The sequence below is a fragment of the Nuphar pumila genome, chromosome 16 (genome assembly GCF_984573655.1).
Source record: "Nuphar pumila chromosome 16, dmNupPumi1.hap1.1, whole genome shotgun sequence".
In the NCBI taxonomy this organism is placed as follows: domain Eukaryota; kingdom Viridiplantae; phylum Streptophyta; class Magnoliopsida; order Nymphaeales; family Nymphaeaceae; genus Nuphar; species Nuphar pumila.
Window position 1 is genome coordinate 25,928,103 of NC_143264.1, and position 21,307 is coordinate 25,949,409.

Genomic DNA, 21,307 nt, shown 5'->3' on the forward strand with positions numbered 1-21,307 from the left:
AAATAGGAAGTGTGAAAGAAAAGGACAAGGATCGCGAAACCGCGTCCTTGAGCAAAAGACAGAAAGCAGTAAATGTGAAAGCAAAAGCCTGGGCGCAAAGCGCGGCGGCAAACAGAAACAGGAAATGCGAAAGAAAAGGACAAGGATCGCGAAACCGCGTCCTTGAGCAAAAGACAGTAAATAGTAAATACGAAAGCAAAAGCCTGGGAGCAAAGCGCAACGACAAAAAGAAACAGAAAATGTGAAAGCAAAGGACAAGGATCGTGAAACCGTGTCCTTGAATTAAATGTGTACTTATATACGTATATGTATATAAATATGTAATTAAGTCCTTTCGATCTTTAATTATTTAAGCTCAATTTAATTATTTAATTCGTTGTGTAATTTTCCCTACCTTGGGGTATTGCGAGGAAGAAGTCGTCTTCGAGCGTAGGTGATTGTTGGTTCGGTTCGCGGGGCGCGAACGGGCTATGTTGTGCAGACTGCAAAAGTACGTTGTTAGCATGCACTTAAACGACTAATTAAAAATGGACAAGAATACACAAAACTGCGTCATTGAGTTAAAAGCATATGTATATATATAACATAAATATGATACATATATATATTAGAAGTGTTATGTCATCGTTCTTGCAAGTAACTTTCCCCTACCTCGGAGATGGTCTGAATCTCTAACGATTACGAGCATAGGTTATAATATTGTTCGTGCCTCGGTAACCATGCTAGAAATATGAAGTCTTGTTCGTTGTGCCGAATGGTGTGTTGTAAATGGTTTTTGTCGTGATGTGAATAGAATGATGTAACAAACTTAATTTAATAGAATAAGCAACGATTGTGTTGCTGGGGTCGAATATGAACTCAGTTCATGTAACGCCCCAAAAATTCAAACTTTATAAACCATTTGAAATAGTTGGAAAATTCCTTTTCTTTACAGAGTTTATTTCTAAAATCAGCGGAAACGATTTCTTTAAAAGAAAAATGACAAGTTTGACAACTTTGGGCACGTTAGCGAGGGAACAAGGATTTACCATGGACGATCTGCAATTTACATAGGAAACCATTTCTTCTATAAAAAGAAAATGTCAAGTTTGTATAAAATCTAGATTCCTCTAAGGAAACCGTAACAAAAACCCAAAATGTCTAGGAGAAGAACTACGAGCAGAAACAGTGGATCCTAAGGCCATCTCGTAGTGGCATCATCGCCTGTTGCGCACCTATTCATCACTCGTACCCATGAAATGGGTTAGTTTCGCGAAAAACTAGTAGGTGAGCACAAGAACAGAAAGAACTAAATAAGGCATAAATAATTAATGCAGCAAGTAGTAACTAAACAGTAAGTGGAATGAGCAAACTAAGCAAATAAGCTAAGTGATCCTACTTAAGCAAGTCAAGCAAATATGTTGATTAAGAAAGCTGAAACAAGCAATTTGCATAAGCAAGCTAAGCAAATAAACTGAAGAAGCAAGCTAAGCAACTAAGTCAAGCATGAAAGCTAACACATGAGCTAACACATAAGCTGAACTCCACGCGAGCTAAAAGCTAGAAAGCTGAGTGTGTAACAAACTGAAAGGTGAGCATGCTCAATTTAGTTATTTCTTGTTAACCGACCATGCGGGTACATACATAGCACGTGAGTCGAAACACCCGAGACTCAAGCCGAGAGTTCATTATGCTATGTATTTTAAGATACCTCGGTTGTCTGACTGAATTCTATTTCTAATGGGACGACCGGTGGTCGAGAGAGTAAGCCCCCAAGGCCTGATAGGGATGCATTCATAGGGCTATCTTTAGGTAGCCCCTATCCCCTAACCTCTGATGACTGGGGAAGCCGGGTCTTTTGCCCGTAAATAGCCATTAATAACCTGTCTATCGGAGTTGGTACCCTTCGTCCCCTCTCTTGGCGAAGCCCGCTTGAATCGAATGTGATGGGGTTTCTTAGCCATTGCCTTATTCTTTATGCTCTGGTCCATTAGACCAAACGAGCATCTTGCCTGTGAAGTCGATCTCATTTTTATGTGTTTTCAACGTGCACAAAGCACTAATCGAGGTCATAAGACCATCTCATCCAATCATCGTAGTACTAATATGCCTCTCATGTTCAAGAGTACACTACGAAGAAAGGGATATAGGTCCTCAATAGGAGCCTCAGCAGTGTGTTTCGCAAAGATATAATATTTTAGAAAGTTATTTTAACATTCTAAATCTTTCGAAACAATCAACAACTTGCCTACATATGGCATGCGATTTTCTCGAATCTCGCATCCGATAACGCAGTGTCTAGATGCTACGCAAGTCTCGACACTGGTCTCGGTAAATGGGCTTCGCAAAAGAACCCATCGCCCAACAGCTTGATCTTGCCCGAGATCAAGGATTTTCCCGAAACATATCGAGTATACGAAAATAGTAGAAAGGGTACTCCTCCCGAATACGCTGAGTCGAGGAGGCTTAGATGCAATAGCGCATCACTCAAAAAAAGGGGGGGGCTCAAACTTTACCGACAGAACTGCGCAATCGAAGAACTGGGAACCTCGCAAAGGACCCAATTAACTTCGAGGTTGCGTTGTTTAAGCCTCAAATCCACCATGGTTGCGAGAGAGAGAGTGGTGGAGGCCGAAGCACATTCCATGAGGTCAAAACCATGGAATTCTACGTGAAGAATGCAATAGGGAAAAGCATCTGCGATGTCAAGGCAAAAACGAAAGACAATAATGTGAAAAGCAAGAGTGTGGGCGCGAAGCGCGACAGCAAAGCAAAATGACAGAAATAGGAAGTGTGAAAGAAAAGGACAAGGATCGCGAAACCGCGTCCTTGAGCAAAAGACAGAAAGCAGTAAATGTGAAAGCAAAAGCCTGGGCGCAAAGCGCGGCGGCAAACAGAAACAGGAAATGCGAAAGAAAAGGACAAGGATCGCGAAACCGCGTCCTTGAGCAAAAGACAGTAAATAGTAAATACGAAAGCAAAAGCCTGGGAGCAAAGCGCAACGACAAAAAGAAACAGAAAATGTGAAAGCAAAGGACAAGGATCGTGAAACCGTGTCCTTGAATTAAATGTGTACTTATATACGTATATGTATATAAATATGTAATTAAGTCCTTTCGATCTTTAATTATTTAAGCTCAATTTAATTATTTAATTCGTTGTGTAATTTTCCCTACCTTGGGGTATTGCGAGGAAGAAGTCGTCTTCGAGCGTAGGTGATTGTTGGTTCGGTTCGCGGGGCGCGAACGGGCTATGTTGTGCAGACTGCAAAAGTACGTTGTTAGCATGCACTTAAACGACTAAGTAAGGACAGAAAGAAGACTCTGCTTCTTCGAAATACAAGGCAGGGCCAACAGTCCCTGCTGACTTGAAACAGAACGGGGCAAGAGCTGATGGCTCCTACTAGCTCGTAAAAGAGGAGGGGCAAGGGCTTGCCCTTGCCGGAATAAAAAGAGGGGCAGGGGTGTCGGTCCCTGCCGAAAACCAAGGAGAGGGGCAGGGGTGTCGGTCACTGCCGAAAACCAAGGAGAGGGGCAGGGGCCGATGGCCCCCTACTGGACATAGGAAAAGGAAGAGAGGGAGCGCAGGGGCCAAAGGCCCCCTGCGGCTTTCAAGAGTGGAGGCAGGGGCCAATGGCCCCTGTCGGTCATTGAGAAAAAGGGCAGGGGCCATCGGCCCCTGCTGGACTTAAAAGAGGAGGGGGCAGGGGCCAATGGCCCATGTCGACCTCGACAGTCATCGGGGCAGGGGCCAGTGGCCCCTGTCGATGCTTTGGAAAAACAAAGCAGGGGCCCTTTGGCCCCCGCCAGCAGCTAACGGGAAAGGAGGCAGCGAGAGGGAGGGGACTCACCTGAGGCTACTGGAGAGGAGGGAGGTCGTCGGGGAGGTGGGAGGTCGTCGGGCTGTGGTTGCCGAGATGGGAGCTCGTCGAAGAGGGGGAGCCGAGCGAGAGACACAGAGGGAGAGGGGAGATGAGAGATGGCAGAGGGGGAGAGAGAGCCGACGGGTGAGGGTCGCCGGAATGGGAGCTCGTCGAAGAGGAGGGAGGCGCTGGGGAGGGTCGGAGCCGAGAGAGAGAGGAGAAAACGAGAGTCGGGGGGAGGGGTTTCGAATGCCTCTCCCTTTCCCCCCCTTTGCCCTTTATAAAAGAAACACAGGGGACGGGCACCCCCTGTGTGTCGCCCCTTGAAACCCCCCGTAAGCCCCCGCCAATGGGCTGGGACCCGGGTCTGGATCCGGGTCAGGTCCACACCCGACCTTGGTCCTTTTTTGGGGGGAGGAGGGTTATATCCTACCCTCCTTAAAAAATTTCGTCCTCGAAATTTGATTAATTTTATTCCTTAAAGTACAAGTCAGGGTACTTTTCCCTTATATCAGAATCAGGCTCCCAAGTACATTCCTCTATCCCATGGTGCTTCCAACGCACCTTTACAAGAGATATCGTCTTTGATCTAAGCACTTGATCTCGACGATCTCGACAGGTCTTTCCTCGAAAGACAAATCCTTCTAAATGTCTACATCATCATAATGGATGATGTGTGATGGGTCATGAATGTATTTCCGAAGCATGGATACATGAAAAACATTATGGATCTGAGCGTACTGAGGGGGTAAAGCCACACGGTAAGCTGCTTTACCAATCCGATCCAGGATTTCGAACGGTCTGACAAATCTAGGGCTTAGCTTTCCCTTTTTTCCAAACCGGAATACGCTCTTTGTGGGAGATACCTTTGTTAAATTATGTAATCAAACTTGTAATTTCGTATATATATTTTATATATATAAGGTAATACATATACATATATATAATATATGTATATGTATTTACCAATTATATATATATGTATATGTATTACCTTATATATATAAAATATATATAGTCATAGTAAGGGTAGTTTAGGAATTTTACACATATTCTTTTTCAAGAATATGTTTTTTGTATTTTTCTTTTTTCTTTTTCTTTATTTATTTTTGCTTTTTCATTTAATGCATTGTACATGCATTGGGAGGGGCCCAACCCACTAGTCGTTGGACCCCTCCAACGGTCACATTTGTGACCGTTGGAGGGGCTCCAACGACTATGTGGAGCCCCTCCCAAGGCCTCCTCCAAAGCCCTATATATATGGGCAGCTCCTCTTGTATTTCTTCAAGGGATTTGGGATTATAGCCCAACCTCTTTAGTGTTTATGAAACTTATGGGTGCAAGTGCACATTTGTGATTCGGTGTGTTGTGATTGTTGTGCACAAGTGTTCTTGGGTGTGTATGTTCACACATTTATTCTTAAGGTTGTTGCGTTATCGACTAAAGTATCTTGTTGAAGATACTTTTACATGGTATCAGAGCCTTGTTGAAGAAGAAGAATTGCGAGTCGCCTTCTTTTGCATTCCTCGGGAAGCGTGCCTTCAAGTTTTTCGAAATCAAAGAGGATCATCTTCTTCGAGCAATATTTTAGGAGCTTCTTTTGTCAAGAAAGACGCAAAAAGTAATTAAGGTACATACTATCTCTTGCATTCTTTCCTCTCTAATGGGCGAAAAAGACTCCCATTTCTCTCTTGGGTTTAAGCTTAATGGCTCAAACTATCATGTTTCGGCCGGTAATATGGAAGCCCATATTAAAGGAAAGGGGCTTTGGGGTTACGTTTATGGATCCATACCGGAACCGGAACCCAAAATTACCATTGTTGAAGGAGGGGATATTAAGATCCTTGAAGGGGATGAAAGACAAAAGGCCCTTGAAGAGTACTCTAAGAAACATGATGATTGGGAAATGAAGAACTTCAAGATCTTATCTTGGATTTTCTCATCCGTTGAGACCAAGATAAATGCCAACATCATCAAATTTAAAAGGGCTTCCGAAGCTTGGGTATATCTTGAGAAAATGTACACCTCAAGAGATCTATCCCAGAAGTACTTTCTCCAAAAAAGGGCTTTGACTCTCCAACAAAATGACATGACCATTCGGGAGTACTTTGCCGAATTATCCTCTATTTGGGACGAGCTCGCAATCCTTGAACCTAAATGGAGTGGTGAGGCAATCGAATTAAGGCACAAACAACTTGAAGAAGACCGGTTCTTCAATTTTTTAAATGGCCTTAGACCCGAATTTGAACAAGTTCGGTCCTCTCTTCTCTCCGCCTTCACATCCCCCTCACTCGAAGATGTTATCACCAAGCTAAGTGGTGAAGAAACCCGTATGGGGATTGGCAAAAATAATCCTAGCATTCTTGTTACTTCCTCTACTCAAGAAGATGGTGAAATGGCTAATGCCGTGTCAAGACCGGGAAATAACATGAGGACCTATAGACCTCCTCATTTCAAGAATCAAGGTCAAGGAGGAAATGATCGGTATGGCAAAAGAGACTATAGCAAAGTAACTTGCTATCATTGTAAAGAACCCGGACATATCAAACCCTTGTGTCCCAAATGGAAGAAATTGATTGCAACGGCAATGGCATCTCAAGTTGAAGAACGACCCTCTTTATCAAGTGAGTCTCTTTCTCTTCAACAAATCGTGGAAGCCCTACAACCTCTTCTCAAGGGAGGTACTTCCGGAGCCGCTATGTCATCCTCTTCCCCCGGTAAGACATCTTGGCTTTTAGATTCCGGGGCATCCTTTCACATGACCCCTAGTTATTGCACTCTTTCAAATTTTTCTAAAAATGCTTTTTCATCCTTTGTATCAACCGCGGACGGTACATCTCTTGAGATTAAAGGAATAGGTAATCTTGAAAAACAAGACTTCTTTGTTCCAAAAATTCGTTTTATCCCAAACCTTAACCTAAATCTTCTTTCCGTTTCCCAACTCTCGGACCATGGTTGCGATATAAAATTTTCTTCTAATAAATGTTGGATACAGGATCGCCAGTCCGAGAGATTGATTGGGGAAGGCTCTAGAAGAGGAGACCTCTACTACGTAGATTTTCTTCAAGTTCCCAAGAGTCAATTTTGCAACGTCGTCCAAAACAAAGACATTCATGTATGGCATAAGAGATTGGGTCATCCCAATATTGTTAAAATCTCGTATTTGCCTTTTATTAAACATCTTTGTAAAAGTGACTTTTTGTGTAATGAATGAATTCTTGGGAAAATGAAATGTTTGCCTTTTCCTCAAAGATCCATGTTTACGACAAAACCATTTGAAATTGTCCATTCCGATGTATGGGGACCGGCTCCGGTAATGTCAAAAGGAGGTTTTTCATATTATGTGATTTTTGTGGATGACTATACTAGGTTTTGTTGGATCTATTTCCTTAAACATAAACATGAAGTTTTTTCAACCTTTAAAAGTTTTCACATGATGATTTCAAATCAATTCAATAGATGTTTAAAAATCTTTAGGTCTGACTCTGGAGGAGAATACCTCTCAAATGAATTTAAGAGTTATCTTGAAAATTTTGGAATTCTTCACCAAAAATCATGTCCGAAAACCCCTCAACAAAATGGGTTAGCCGAACGAAAGCACAGGCACATCATTAAAACAACTAGGACTTTGCTCATTTCTCAAAACATTCCAAAAAATCTTTGGGCTGAGGCAGCCCTTACCTCTGTCTATCTCATAAACCGACTTCCATCAAAAAATTTAAACAAAATTTCTCCCTTTGAAAAACTGTATGATAAGGAACCTGATTATAGCAGGTTAAGGGTCTTTGGGTGTAAGTGTTTTGTTCTTACTGATAAGAATGACAAACTTTCTCCAAAAGCCATTCCTTATGCCTTTCTTGGCTATTCTGAAACCCAAAAGGGGTTTCGTTGTTATGATATCAAAAGTGATAAATTGTATGTTTCCAGAAACGTGAGTTTTTTGGAAAATGTTAGTGGATTTGAACGTTGTGACCCCCATAATGAAAATATGGATTATTCTTTTTTATTTGATTTATTGAATAAGGACGATGATACTAGTGATAATGAGTCAGATCAAAGTAACCCAAATGAACTTGAAACCGAGGAAAACATCTCCTTGTCTCCTTCGTCACATCAACCTATTGAATTACCTAGAGACCCTATCACCTACTCTCATAGAGATCAAAACAACTTTAGGAGTGCTCTTGACAGATATAATGATGCCAGTCCCAGTGCCTCTCAGAATGAAGTGATCCCTCGTAGAACTGAGAGAAGTAGAAGGCCTCCTTCTAGGTTCATTTCCTATGACTCTTTCTCACCAAGATATAGAGCCTGCCTTAGTGCCATACACTCTTATATAGAACCTAGAAATTTTGAAGAAGCACGTAAATGCCCTGAATGGATTAATGCCATGGACAATGAACTTGAGGCTCTGAGAAGAGCCAAAACCTGGGAATTCCAAAATCTTCCTAAAGGCAAGAAAACAATAGGGTGCAGATGGGTTTTCAAAGTAAAAACTAAAAGTGATGGATCCCTTGAAAGGTATAAAGCTCGCTTGGTTGCAAAAGGATATAGTCAAGAATATGGTATTGACTATGAAGAAACTTTTGCTCCTGTAGCTCGTATGGTCACTGTTCGATGTCTTATAACCGTTGCCTCTATCAACAAATGGAACATCTATCAAATGGATGTGAAAAATGCCTTTTTAAATGGCGATTTAAGCGAAGAAGTCTACATGGATGCTCCTCCTGGAATGGAGACTCCTAAGGGAAAGGTGCTTCGTCTTCAGAAAGCACTCTATGGCCTAAAACAAGCTCCCAAGGCTTGGTATGATAGATTTAACTCTGTTATGATTGAGAATTGATTTTTCCTCTTGTTTTACTGACACTGCTCTATTTGTTAGAAAATCCAATGCAGGGATTGTAATTTTACTTCTGTATGTTGATGACATGCTCATCACTGGAGTGATTCTAACGGGGTTAAAAGTATAAAATCTATCTTAAAGATAAATTTGAAATGTCTGACTTGGGTTTTTTAACTTATTTTTTGGGAATTGAAGTGGCATACTCTCTTAGAGGATATTTCTTATCTCAAACTAAGCTTGCTTCTGAGATCATTGACAAGTCAGGTATTACAGATGAGAAGCTGTGTGAAACTCCTGCGGTAGTAGGAGCAAAGATGAAAATTGATGATGGAGTTCCCCTGTTGGATCCTACACCCTACAGACAGCTTGTAGGATCTCTGATGTATCTGAGTATTACCAGACCAGATATATCCCATGCAGTCCATACTGCAAGTCAGTTTCAGCATGCGCCTACATCCGTTCACATGAGTGTCATCTTACGGGTCGTAAGATACATAAAGGGTACTCTAAATAAGGGAGTTTTTCTGTCCTCTTCCTCTGACTTAAAATTGATGGCTTATACTGACTCAAATTGGGGAGGTGACCCAAATAACCGTCACTCCACCACTGGTTTTTGTGTGTTCTTAGGAGACTCACTAATTTCGTGGAGATGCAAGAAGCAACAAAAGGTGTCGCTCTCCTCAACTGAAGCTGAATATCGTGCCATGGCCACTACTACCATGGAGATTGTTTGGATTCACCAACTGCTAGAAGACATGGGGATCAAAATTGAAGGACCCACCAAGCTATGCTGCGACAACAAAAGTGCAATTTACATTGCAAAGAACCACACCTTTCATGAGCGGACTAAACACATCGAAATGGACTGTCACTATGTTCGTGAAGCATATCTCCGAGGAGTTATCGATCTTCCTTATGTCACGTCCGAATATCAGTTGGCAGATTTCTTTACTAAAGCCTTGTGCGCTCCGCGGTTCAACTTCCTTCTTGGCAAACTATCGGTCATCTTGCCCTAAGTTTGAGGGGGGGTGTTAAATTATGTAATCAAACTTGTAATTTCGTATATATATTTTATATATATAAGGTAATACATATACATATATATAATATATGTATATGTATTTACCAATTATATATATAAAATATATATAGTCATAGTAAGGGTAGTTTAGGAATTTTACACATATTCTTTTTCGAGAATATGTTTTTTGTATTTTCTTTTTTTTCTTTTTCTTTATTTATTTTTGCTTTTGCATTTAATGCATTGTACATGCATTGGGAGGGGCCCAACCCACTAGTCGTTGGACCCCTCCAACTGTCACATTTGTGACCGTTGGAGGGGCTCCAACGACTAGGTGGAGCCCCTCCCAAGGCCTCCTCCAAAGCCCTATATATATGGGCAGCTCCTCTTGTATTTTCACAAGGGATTTGGGATTATAGCCCAACCTCTTTAGTTGTTTATGAATCTTATGAGTGCAATTGCACATTTGTGATTCGGTGTGTTGTGCTTGTTGTGCACAAGTGTTCTTGAGTGTGTATGTTCACACATTTATTTTCAAGGTTATTGTGTTATCAACTAAAGTATCTTGTTGAAGATACTTTTACAGTAGCAACCTCGATACGTGCATTTAGCACAATGTTGAGATCATATAAATGGTGACCATCTGCCTTCACAGGCAAGATGCTCGAGTGGGTCTAATAGACCAGAGCATGTAGGATGGGGCGGCGGTTAAGAAACCCTCGTCGTACCCATTCGACCTTCGCGGTTCATCAAGGAAGAGGATGGATGGTACAAAAACTCCGATGGACAGGTTGTTAACGACCACCCCACGGGCAAAAGACTCGGCTTCCCCAGTCATCGGAGTTAGGGGAATCGGGATTTCCATAAATTATTCTAGGTGGAAACTTCCAGGTACTTCTGCAGAAGTTGGATGCATCCATGGGCCACGAATGCCTTTGGGGATTTACTCTCTTGGTCACTGACCGTCCCCTTAGGAGCGGACTCAGTGAGCCATCCGGGTTAATGAAAACATCTGACATAATAAACCCCCGGATCGATCTCGGTTGTTTCTACGTTTCGCGTCTGTGCGTACCCACAGGCCAGTTAATATCAGAACTTAAAGAATGTCTTCATGGATAGTTGTAGAGGATTGAAACTTACACTGCTTGAAATGCTTCAACTAACAACTCTTTGCACATATTACACTTGTTAGAATAGATTACAATTGTAGTGATTTCTTAAATATCATAACTGCTTATCTCATGAATGTCCTGTTTTATTTTTATTCTACTTATCTGTTCGTGCACCTACTGGTTTGTTATGAAACTGACCCATTTCATGGGCAGGTGAGGAGTAGGACTTCACTGGCGGCCGATGGCGTGGTGCAATATGGATCAAGATTTATCTTCTTTCTGCTGACGGCTTGGCTCTGGATCTTTTTGAAGTTTTCTTTAGATTTATTGAACTTTGGAACAAAATGCTCATTTTGTAATAAACTGCAGATTTTTAATCTATTGCCTTATTTCTTCAATTCCTTTAAGTGGTTGTACATGTGAATGATGGTTTTTCAGCTAACGTACCCAGGATTGTTGACTTGTGTTCCTTTCTAAATGTCTTCCGCTGACGTTTTTAAAAGTTAAAACTTTAAATCTTTGAAAGGTGTTTCGATAAGGTTTTCGAAATCGCGGCCGATGGCGTGGTGCAATATGGATCAAGATTTATCTTCTTTCTGCTGACGGCTTGGCTCTGGGTCTTTTTGAAGTTTTCTTTAGATTTATTAAACTTTGGAACAAAATGCTCATTTTGTAATAAACTGCAGATTTTTAATCTATTGCCTTATTTCTTCAATTCCTTTAAGTGGTTGTACATGTGAATGATGGTTTTTCAGCTAACGTACCCAGGATTGTTGACTTGTGTTCCTTTCTAAATGTCTTCCGCTGACGTTTTTAAAAGTTAAAACTTTAAATCTTTGAAAGGTGTTTCGATAAGGTTTTCGAAATCACAAGTCGAAATTTTGGGGCGTTACAGCGTAAGGCCTTGGGAGATGGGAATAGTTTAAGGTGGTTCAAGACAAAGCGTTTGTGAGAAGTAGTGAGAGCGACAAACAATGACCTGATAATGATTAGATACATAAACCCCGTTCTAGGAACGAGAACAAGCTTGCAGCGTGGTAGTTCATAGCTTACGATCAAATGAATCGTCTTGCTACGTTTTGACAGTTGTGTTGCTTACTTGCTTTGAACTGCTTACCGTTTGAACTACTTACCTGCTTGCACCGCTTACCCGCTTGCACTACTTACCCGTTTGAACTGCTTACCTGCTTGCACCGCTTGCACTACTTACCTGTTTGAACTGCTTACCTGCTTGCACCGCTTACCTGCTTGCACTACATACCCGTTTACACTACTTACTCGCTTGCACTACTTACCTGTTTGCACTGCTTACCTGTTTAACTGTATATCTGCTTTAAACTGCTTAGCATACTGAATTAAATGTACTTAATTCGGTTTCCTATAGTTTCTCTTGTGCACCTACTAGTTTTTCGCGAAACTAACCCATTAAATGGGTACAGGTGATGATTAGGTACACCACGGGCGATGGCGCGATGACAAGATGGCTTCAAGACTTCTTCTTTCTGCTCTTAACTCGCGTCCTAGACGTTTTGGGTTTGTAACGGATTTTCCTTGGGATATCCGAATTTTGTGAGTTTTGGTTCTTTTAACTAACGTGCCCAAAGTTGTCAGCTTGCCTTCTGAATTAACAAAATAATAGTCTTCCGCTGATTTCATAAACAAACTCTGAAGGAAAGAGATTTTTCTAGTCTCTTGTTTGTTTTCTGAAAGGTTCGCAAGTTTGAAATTTTGGGGCGTTACACTTTTCCCATATAAGATGCTTCATGATAGAAGCCCATGTAACACAGTTTGAGTCCTTTAGTTTGATGGGCTTAATGGTGACATTATCGTTGTCATCCATTTTACGAGCATTAAATGACTAGGAGAAGAGTAAAAAAGAAGATGGGAAAAGAGAGGACCAAAGACAGTTACTCCACCACAGATGATGTGCACAAGAATTCCTCCAATCTCCCAAGCTTTCACACGATCACCACTTATAAAGAATTTGAGCTCTTTCTTTCAAAAAAAAATAGAATGCCACACTTCTCAATGCACCGAGAAACCTTATCTTGATCACTTGAATGGCTCTGATACCATGTAAGGAAATAAAGTCAACAATTGGATCTTCAAATGATGCACACAACCAATCTCACAAAAGAACCACGAAGGTTCACAAATAGCACACTCACAAGAACCACTAGGGTTCATACACCAAACTCAAAAAGAGTATGCAAAGCAAAAGGGAATAAGAAAGACTTTCATTCAAGTGGGAGAAACCCACACTCAAGAATACAAAATAAGAGGGGAGAATCTTCTATTTATAATACAAGAGAATGAGAGGGAAGAGGGACTCGTTGGGCTCCCAACGGCTCTATTGGGAGCTCAACGTAGGGGTGGCAATCGGGTCGGGTTGGCGGGTTGGCGTGTCAGCATACCTCAACCTGAACCCGACCCGTTTATTAAACGGGTCAGTTGTGGCAAACACGAACCCGACCCGTTTAATAAACGGGTAACCCGACACGACCCGCCAACCCATTTAATAAATGGGTTGGGTCGGGTAAACGGGTTTTTAGGTTCGCGGGTCAGGTTGGCAGGTCGGGTTGGCGGGTTGACGGATCGGGTTGGCAGGTAGGCAGGTCGGGTTGGCGGGTCGGGCAGAGGGGTTGGCGGGTTGACCCACCCGCCTAACCCGTTTATTAAACGGGTCAGCCGGGTTGGCGGGTTGGCATACCCCCAACCCGAACCCAACCTGTTTAATAAACGGGTTACACGGGTCGACCCGTTTATTAAACGGGTTGGCTTAAGCCCAACCCGAACCCGCCTAAGAGTCGGGTTGGCGGGTCGTGTCAGAAATTGCCACCCCTAGCTCAACGACTCACTCTTCTTTGTGTTTTTTCACTTTGGTCAAAAAGCATAAAGGCTAAAAATGTCTAAAAAGAAACTAAAAAATAAAAGATAAGTATCCTAACCCTACCTAGACTATGTAACTAAACTAAAAAAAGATTACATATGAGGGATGTATTACATATGAGATAAGCTATGAGATTACAAATGATAGTTTTCTTTTAACAGGCAACTATAATGATAGAGGTAGTCTGACTCAGAAGGTTGTTGGTTGATATGGGAGTTCAAGTGACAGGAGCCTCTCGCATATGTTGAGACAATAAGAGTGTGATCTATATTGCCAGTAATCGTACTTTTCATGAACGTACTAAAATATCGAAATGGATTGTCACTATGTTAGAGAGGAGTATCTACATAGGACCATCTATTTGCCTTATATTATATCAGAATACCAATTAGAAGATTTCTTCACCAAACCACTTGTTGCTCCATGTTTTCACTTTCTATTAGACAAACTTTCGGTTATTGTACCGTAAGTTTGAGGGGGAGTGTTAAAATTGTACATATATATTTATATATATCCATATAAATATATATTTTTCTCTTTCTTTGTTTTAACAATATACATACATAAATGTACATATATATATGTAACTAGGTTAGTTTTTAGTTAGGTTAGTCCTTTTAGTTAAAAGCTAACTAGTCAACAAAGTGGACTAGTCAATGTTAAAATATGTTGATCCTTAAATGTACATATATATATTTATATATATATAAAGATACGTATACATATATATATATGTATACATATCTCTATTTATATATATAAATATATATATTTTATCTTCCTAAAATACCCTCAAGGGTATTCTTGTAAATTAGCATTTTACGCATATTCCAATTGGAATATGCATTGTAATTTTTGTTTTATTTTCATTTTTTGTTTTTTATATTTTTGGATTTCGTACCACATTGGGGGCCTCCCAAAAGTGACGTTGGGAGCCCCCAACGGTCACAAATGTGACCGTTGGGGGCTCTTCAACGTCCCCTTTTGGAGCCCCCAAGGTGGTCCCTTTTCATGCTTATAAATAGGGGATTTCCCCTTTGTATTTCGCATTCTTGAGGGAGCTTATGCTCCATTGTAATGGGGTTTTTACCCCTTCTCCATTACTCTTCAATGATATGCAACTTATGACTTTATGTCATATTTTTCCTTTTTTATGGGTTTTATGTGTTAGAACATTATGTGCTTATGTTGTTTCCCTTTAATGGGTATATTTGCACTCCACGTGCATAAGTATGGGTTCATTATTGAACCCAATGTATTCCAAGTCACTTTCTAACATGGTATCAAAGTGAGGTCACGATGGGGTTGTCCTTTGGTGCAACGGAAAGCGTGTCGCTCAAGAAATGGTGAAGTATTCATTGCTCTTCCTTTTTGCTTTGAAGTTATTCGGTATGTATCCCTTTTCTTAAAGTATTATGCATTTGAAAATATGTTTCTTGCATATAGTTTGTTCGTTTAATGGTTATGATAGTTGAATTATGTCTTTTCACATTTCGTGTGCTCGTATATTTTAAAATTATCTCCCTCAAATTTGGTGAACTCGTTTGTTGTTCAAATATATAATTTGTGTTTATCGAACTATCTCATGATTGACCTATAAGTTCATCTTTTGCGTCCTTTTTGGTATAAATGACTTGTTTGAAGATTAAGCATAATTTGTGTTTATGCAAAATTGTTGTTATAAAGCACATTATTGATTATTGGACCTTTTGATTCAATTTTTTAATCGGTCCTCTTTTCTTTGAAAAATGATTCCTTAAGTGTTTATTGCCTTTTTGTGGCATTTATATTTGTCCATCACATGTTATTTAATGTATATTTTATTTGGCCTTATTATTGTTATATTAGAGATGTTTGTTGAGGTGAGTTATGGGCACCTCGTGTTATATCATTTTAGTTTGTCCACCTTCCATATTATAGATGGTTGTTGAGGTGAGTTATGGGCACCTTGGGACTCTAAAATGATTTGTTGTATGATCTCTAATTATGAGTGTGTCACTCATTTTTTCTCTTGTGGCCATTGATATTATGGATGCTTCTATGTAAATGTGATGGACATATGATGTTTTAAAACATTAAATGTTTTAAGGTATATTAAAAATCAAGGGTTTTGGGATTATTGCCCAACCTTTTCTTGTTTATGAATCTTATGAGTGCATTTGCACATTTATGATTTTGTGTTCTTGTGATTTTGCACAAGTATTCTAAGTGTTCTTGGTGTGTGTATGTTCACACATTTGTATGTTCTCAAGAATTTTATTTTATCGATTATAGTATCTTGTTGAAGATATTTTTTACATGCATGTTATTGTTATGAGAATTCATTTTAAAAGGAGTATTGTTTTATTCGAGGTTTATTTTCATTACAAGTTTATTGCCTCAAAAGTCTTTTCCTTTTATGCCCATTATCTAAGTGTCATCATATGTAGACAAGAATTTTATTACACCTTCGTGTGTTTTTAGCCCTTTGTTGGCTTTTGCTCTGTTGGTCTAGTAGCTAAACACACTTGTCTTGAGTGTTTTTATATTAGACAAGGCACGTTGATTCACACCATGGTGTGTGATTTTTAGCCTATGTTGGCGTTTGTGTCCTTGTTCTAGTCGCTTAAGATGTATGCCCATGGTTGGCTTATTTCACTCATTTCAAATGCTATCATATGTAGACAAGAGATGTATTATGTTTTAAGCCCATGGTTGGCTTATTACTCTTGTTCTACTAGCTGAACATACTTGGTTTTAAGTGTATTTTTTACGTAGACAAAAGATACTTTTTAGTCCATGTTGGCATGTATTCTCTTGTTCTTGTCGTAGATGCACTTATTTCAAGTATTATTATATGTAGACAAGAGGTTCTTTTACACACCTTTGTGTGTGTCTTTGGCCTTTAATGGCTTTATATTCTTGATCTAGTAGCTTATACACTTAATTTATGGGTTTTGGAGGACTAATGAGGAAGATGTTTGTAATGGATAAACTATTGTTGAAATTTGCAAAATTTCATTCATGACTTGTGTTTTTCAAGCAAATCATATTTTTGATATGCATATCAAGTTGATTTCTTAGCATTTAATCTATATATTAAGTGCTTATGGTTTTTGCCACCCTTATATGCAAAATGTGTATTAAGTATGTCTTTCATAAATGATTTTAAAACCTTGTGAACTCTTGGGTTTATTTTGCCTAAAGTATGCTTGGAGACTTTGTTTCTCTTGTTTGGCACTTCATTATATGTTTGAAGCATGTTCATTAATGAGTTCTTTGAGTATTAATTCATTTCATGATAAGTATATGCATATGCTCTTTATGGCCTTTTTTGGCCCTCATTCAATAATGTTTATGTATATCATGCCTCTTCGTAGGCTTATTGTGGTGTCCCTTAGTGGACCATTTTGTTATTCCCCATTATGGGGTTATATTTGTCCAACGTTGGACCTTATGAATGCATTATGCATTCTTGCAATTTATTTCTGCATAATTTGCTTCCGCTCATTTTGTTTTAAACATGATATATGATTTTGAAACTTTGGTGTCATTTTTGCATAATTTGCATCTCTTCTAACCTGTGCTAGTTAGAAATGTTCCATTTGAATAAAAGTACAAAGATTTGTTTTACTTGTTTCTTTGTTGTTATTTCACAGGATCTTGGAGATAAGACAAAGAGAAGTACCCTGGATAGTTCGGGAAATTTGAAGACAATAGGAGGAAGGCCTTTTCAAGTTCCATTGCATCCTTGCCGGAGCCTCTTGGAGTCTTGCCCTTTGTTCAATCTTTTCGTTTCCCCGCAAAGATTGAGGGGGGGTGTTAAAATATGTTGATCCTTAAATGTACATATATATATTTATATATATATATATAAAGATACGTATATATATATATGTATACATATCTCTATTTATATATATATATAAATATATATATTTTATCTTCCTAAAATACCCTCAAGGGTATTCTTGTAAATTAGCATTTTACGCATATTCCAATTGGAATATGCATTGTAATTTTTGTTTTATTTTTATTTTTTGTTTTTTATATTTTTGGATTTCGTACCACATTGGGGGCCTCCCAAAAGTGACGTTGGGAGCCCCCAACGGTCACAAATGTGACCGTTGGGGGATCTCCAACGTCCCCTTTGGGAACCCCCAAGGTGGTCCCTTTTCATGCTTATAAATAGGGGATTTCCCCTTTGTATTTCGCATTCTTGAGGGAGCTTATGCTCCATTGTAATGGGGTTTTTACCCCTTCTCCATTACTCTTCAATGATATGCAACTTATGACTTTATGTCATATTTTTTCCTTTTTATGGGTTTTATGTGTTAGCACATTATGTGCTTATGTTGTTTCCCTTTAATGGGTATATTTGCACTCCACCTGCATAAGTATGGGTTCATTATTGAACCCAATGTATTCCAAGTCACTTTCTAACAGTCAACATTCAAACCATAGAGACATTGGGAGAGGCCCCAACGGGTCTAAATAGAGCCGTTGGGCCTCTCCCAATGTCTCTATGGAGATTGCTTGCTGTGTATAAATGGGGAATGACTCCCCTCACTCTTGTATGCATCTTGCATAAAGGTTATCAATCAAATATTATTTATTTTAGCTTGTTGTTTTGCCCCTTGTGTGGATTTTGTGATTGAGCCCATTTGTGGCTTTTGGTGTGCTCTGTGAGTGAGCCCATTTATGGCTTTTGGTGTGTTCACTTCAGCATTGTGGTGGATCTTGTTGGTGGCTTCCATTTCTTTACAAGAACTTGAAACCATGATCCTAACTTCATCTATTTCTTTTAGGATCTTGATTATTTATGTTGTATTTACACTTTCATTTTATCTGTAATAGATTACATTCGATTTCAATTTTCAACTCGGAGTTTTTCTTTTTTTATAGCATGTTGGGGGATTCAGCCCCCTACCATGTTATTTCATTTCTCAGGTATAAGCATTACAAACATTACGCATGCTCGGGTCAGAAGATTGTCTCCAACATGGAGGCATTCTTTTTCCGGTACATGGAGTCTCCTATCCATGAAACACATGTAACATAAAGACTCACAAGAACCTTTTAGATATTTGCAACCCCTCTTGCAAAAAAATGGAATTTGCAATATTATGGGTGTGGGCTCCCTGCCCTCCCACACAACCTTCGTTTCTCCAATCCATCTTTTCCTGTTGGCAAACACTCCTAAATCTGCATGACTGCCCTCTAATGCTCCATTGATTTCATCCATACAAAGAACCATTGGCATTAGCATATCCCTGTCACTTAGAGAACTTGCCTCCAATAAGTAACAACTCTCCTCTACATTTATAAATAGCACACTTGACAGCTTCAGCATAATCCCAAGAAACAAATCGCACTTGAAGCACCTCAGATCTAGGTGGCTGCCACTGTTCTGCAATTATCTATAACTACAATGGTTTAGAATTGCTTAAAATTAACACTTAATATGGTATTTATGATTTCTTTAGATTAAATATTTTAACCGCATCTCTGAGTAAATCATGGTTGGGCAGAACTCTAGGCAAGTTCAGTCAAGTTTTACAGAGCGCCCAAGAATAACAATAAAATAATGAGTGATGGATTAAATAGGAAAGATGTGTGATTATGCAAGTCCTTTCATGACTGGAGTTAAAGTTAAATTGGTTATTCCACTAGATGATAATATATTCTCCAGATATGCAAACAATTCATAACCAACAGATGAAGAATAATGAAATAAATGATACTCATAAAAGCAATAAGAACAAACAACAAATTTTCATCCATAAGCCAGTGAATGAGAATTAAGCCAGATCTACCAATAAATAACGAATAAAAGAAAGTACCACAAAATCCCTAAAAGCAAGGGATGAAATTCAAGAAACAAAGATAACCTCATGATGAATTACCTGTAAAAATGGATGGGTGCATGTAGTAAATATCCCTCTTTGGTGCATGCTTGTTTTCTTGTAGCAATTGTTGAATAATCAAAAGGATTCTTAACAGCACATCTGGCAATCCATATCTCAACATTCAAATGTGAACAGAAACACTTGTACCAAAACAAATGTCACGCACATGCTAAGGCATAACATAGTGTAGAGAGAGAGAGAGAGTATTTTAGAAAGAAGTACTACAACATGAGAAAGTTTCACTATGTAACCAAGATGGTTCTTACCAAGTCTGCGTGCATGGCTTTCTCTTTCCATAGAAATTATTTCTTTATTAGCAATCAAGCTAGAGCAACAGCTTTATGGCAAAAAAACAAAAACAGAAAAGATTAGACCTCAAAAATAGCCAAGGGCACATTCTTACATCATAGACCATCATATTTTCTAAATATGCATTACATGCACAGGAAAGAAAGAAGAATATTAGGCGTGCAATACTCCATACTGTAAATAATACACCTTTCGAATTAGTCAAAGTACTTCATGTGCATGGTTTTATGTCTTTGAACCCACACAGAGCCCCTTGATTAGATCCTGACAAAAAATCCATTTGCCGCGAGTACATATCATCTCATGTTCTGCTTGACCTTTGATCATTATTTTCTGTTTAATTGCTATCAGTTCTATTACTCGCAACTTTGTATTGCTCAATGAAGCCATATAAACATCTAAAGAAGTTTTTGTTTGGATTCATCAACTTGTAGTAACATTAAATAAGGATTGGGATTTGAAGTGATCAATTTACCTAAACTGTTATGGATTTGTGTAATCTGCCTTACAAAATGTCAACTTTTTGCATGACATGATATCCTGCAAAGCATTGTCAACTTCCAATTCATATCAAGTTTCATCATTTTTGGTCACTGAATATTTCCTTTCCACTTTGTATTTGATCTTCTGGGGCTATCATTACTTTTATACAGTCACAGATATCGGTGATATTTTCAAAATATCACGATATTATTGCTGTATTTTCTGCAAATGATATTATAGGTAAAATAACGTGATGTTTTAAAAATATTGTCAATTTGATAATATCGTAATATTATCACGATATTCTCATGATAATATTGTGATATTATCAATTATTGTTACTGTTTTTATTTATTTTCTACATCTTAAATGTGTTTTTCTTCTTTATTTTGCATTTTTTACTTATTTCTTTCATTATATATGTATTTTATCATCTAAACATGATACTTTCTTACTTATTTTTGTATTTTTATATATCTTTTATTTGTTTAAGCATGAGAATTTTCCAAGATTTATCACCAAACCTATAATATTGTGAGAAATAGCCGATACCGATATTTGTGACTATGCTTCTATATGGCAGCTTTCAGCATATTTTACTTATTCAAATGTCTGAGAAAATTTTCATTATGGTAATTTGGCACCATTTTTTGATATCAAGGTTGTAAGTATTGTATCATTACCCATATCGGTTGGGTCCAAAATAAGATACATATCGTATCGTATCATAAAAAATCATAATTTTTTAATAAAAAAAACCAAAAAAAATATGGCAAATCAGAAAAAATTAGCAAAAATTCTAAAAAAATCATAACACATGAAACAATGATGAATTGCACAAAATACAACCATAAAATCACATATGAAGCATTTATGTCTCTATAATCTGCATAAGACATCATCAAACATCAACTACCTCA

General features: G+C 38.7%; 1 protein-coding gene across 1 annotated transcript in view; it reads right to left on the reverse strand.

The window, feature by feature from the left end:
* ATSPO11-1 (Spo11/DNA topoisomerase VI, subunit A protein) overlaps nt 1-21,307 on the reverse strand; it is a 46,086-nt gene that overhangs the window by 16,533 nt on the left and 8,246 nt on the right. Inside the window, exons 3-4 of the mRNA XM_089992490.1 lie at nt 19,862-19,932; nt 19,593-19,694 (exon numbers count right to left, since the gene is read on the reverse strand). Coding sequence (XP_089848616.1) covers nt 19,593-19,694; nt 19,862-19,932 — 173 coding nt within the window. The remainder of the gene's footprint in view (nt 1-19,592; nt 19,695-19,861; nt 19,933-21,307) is intronic.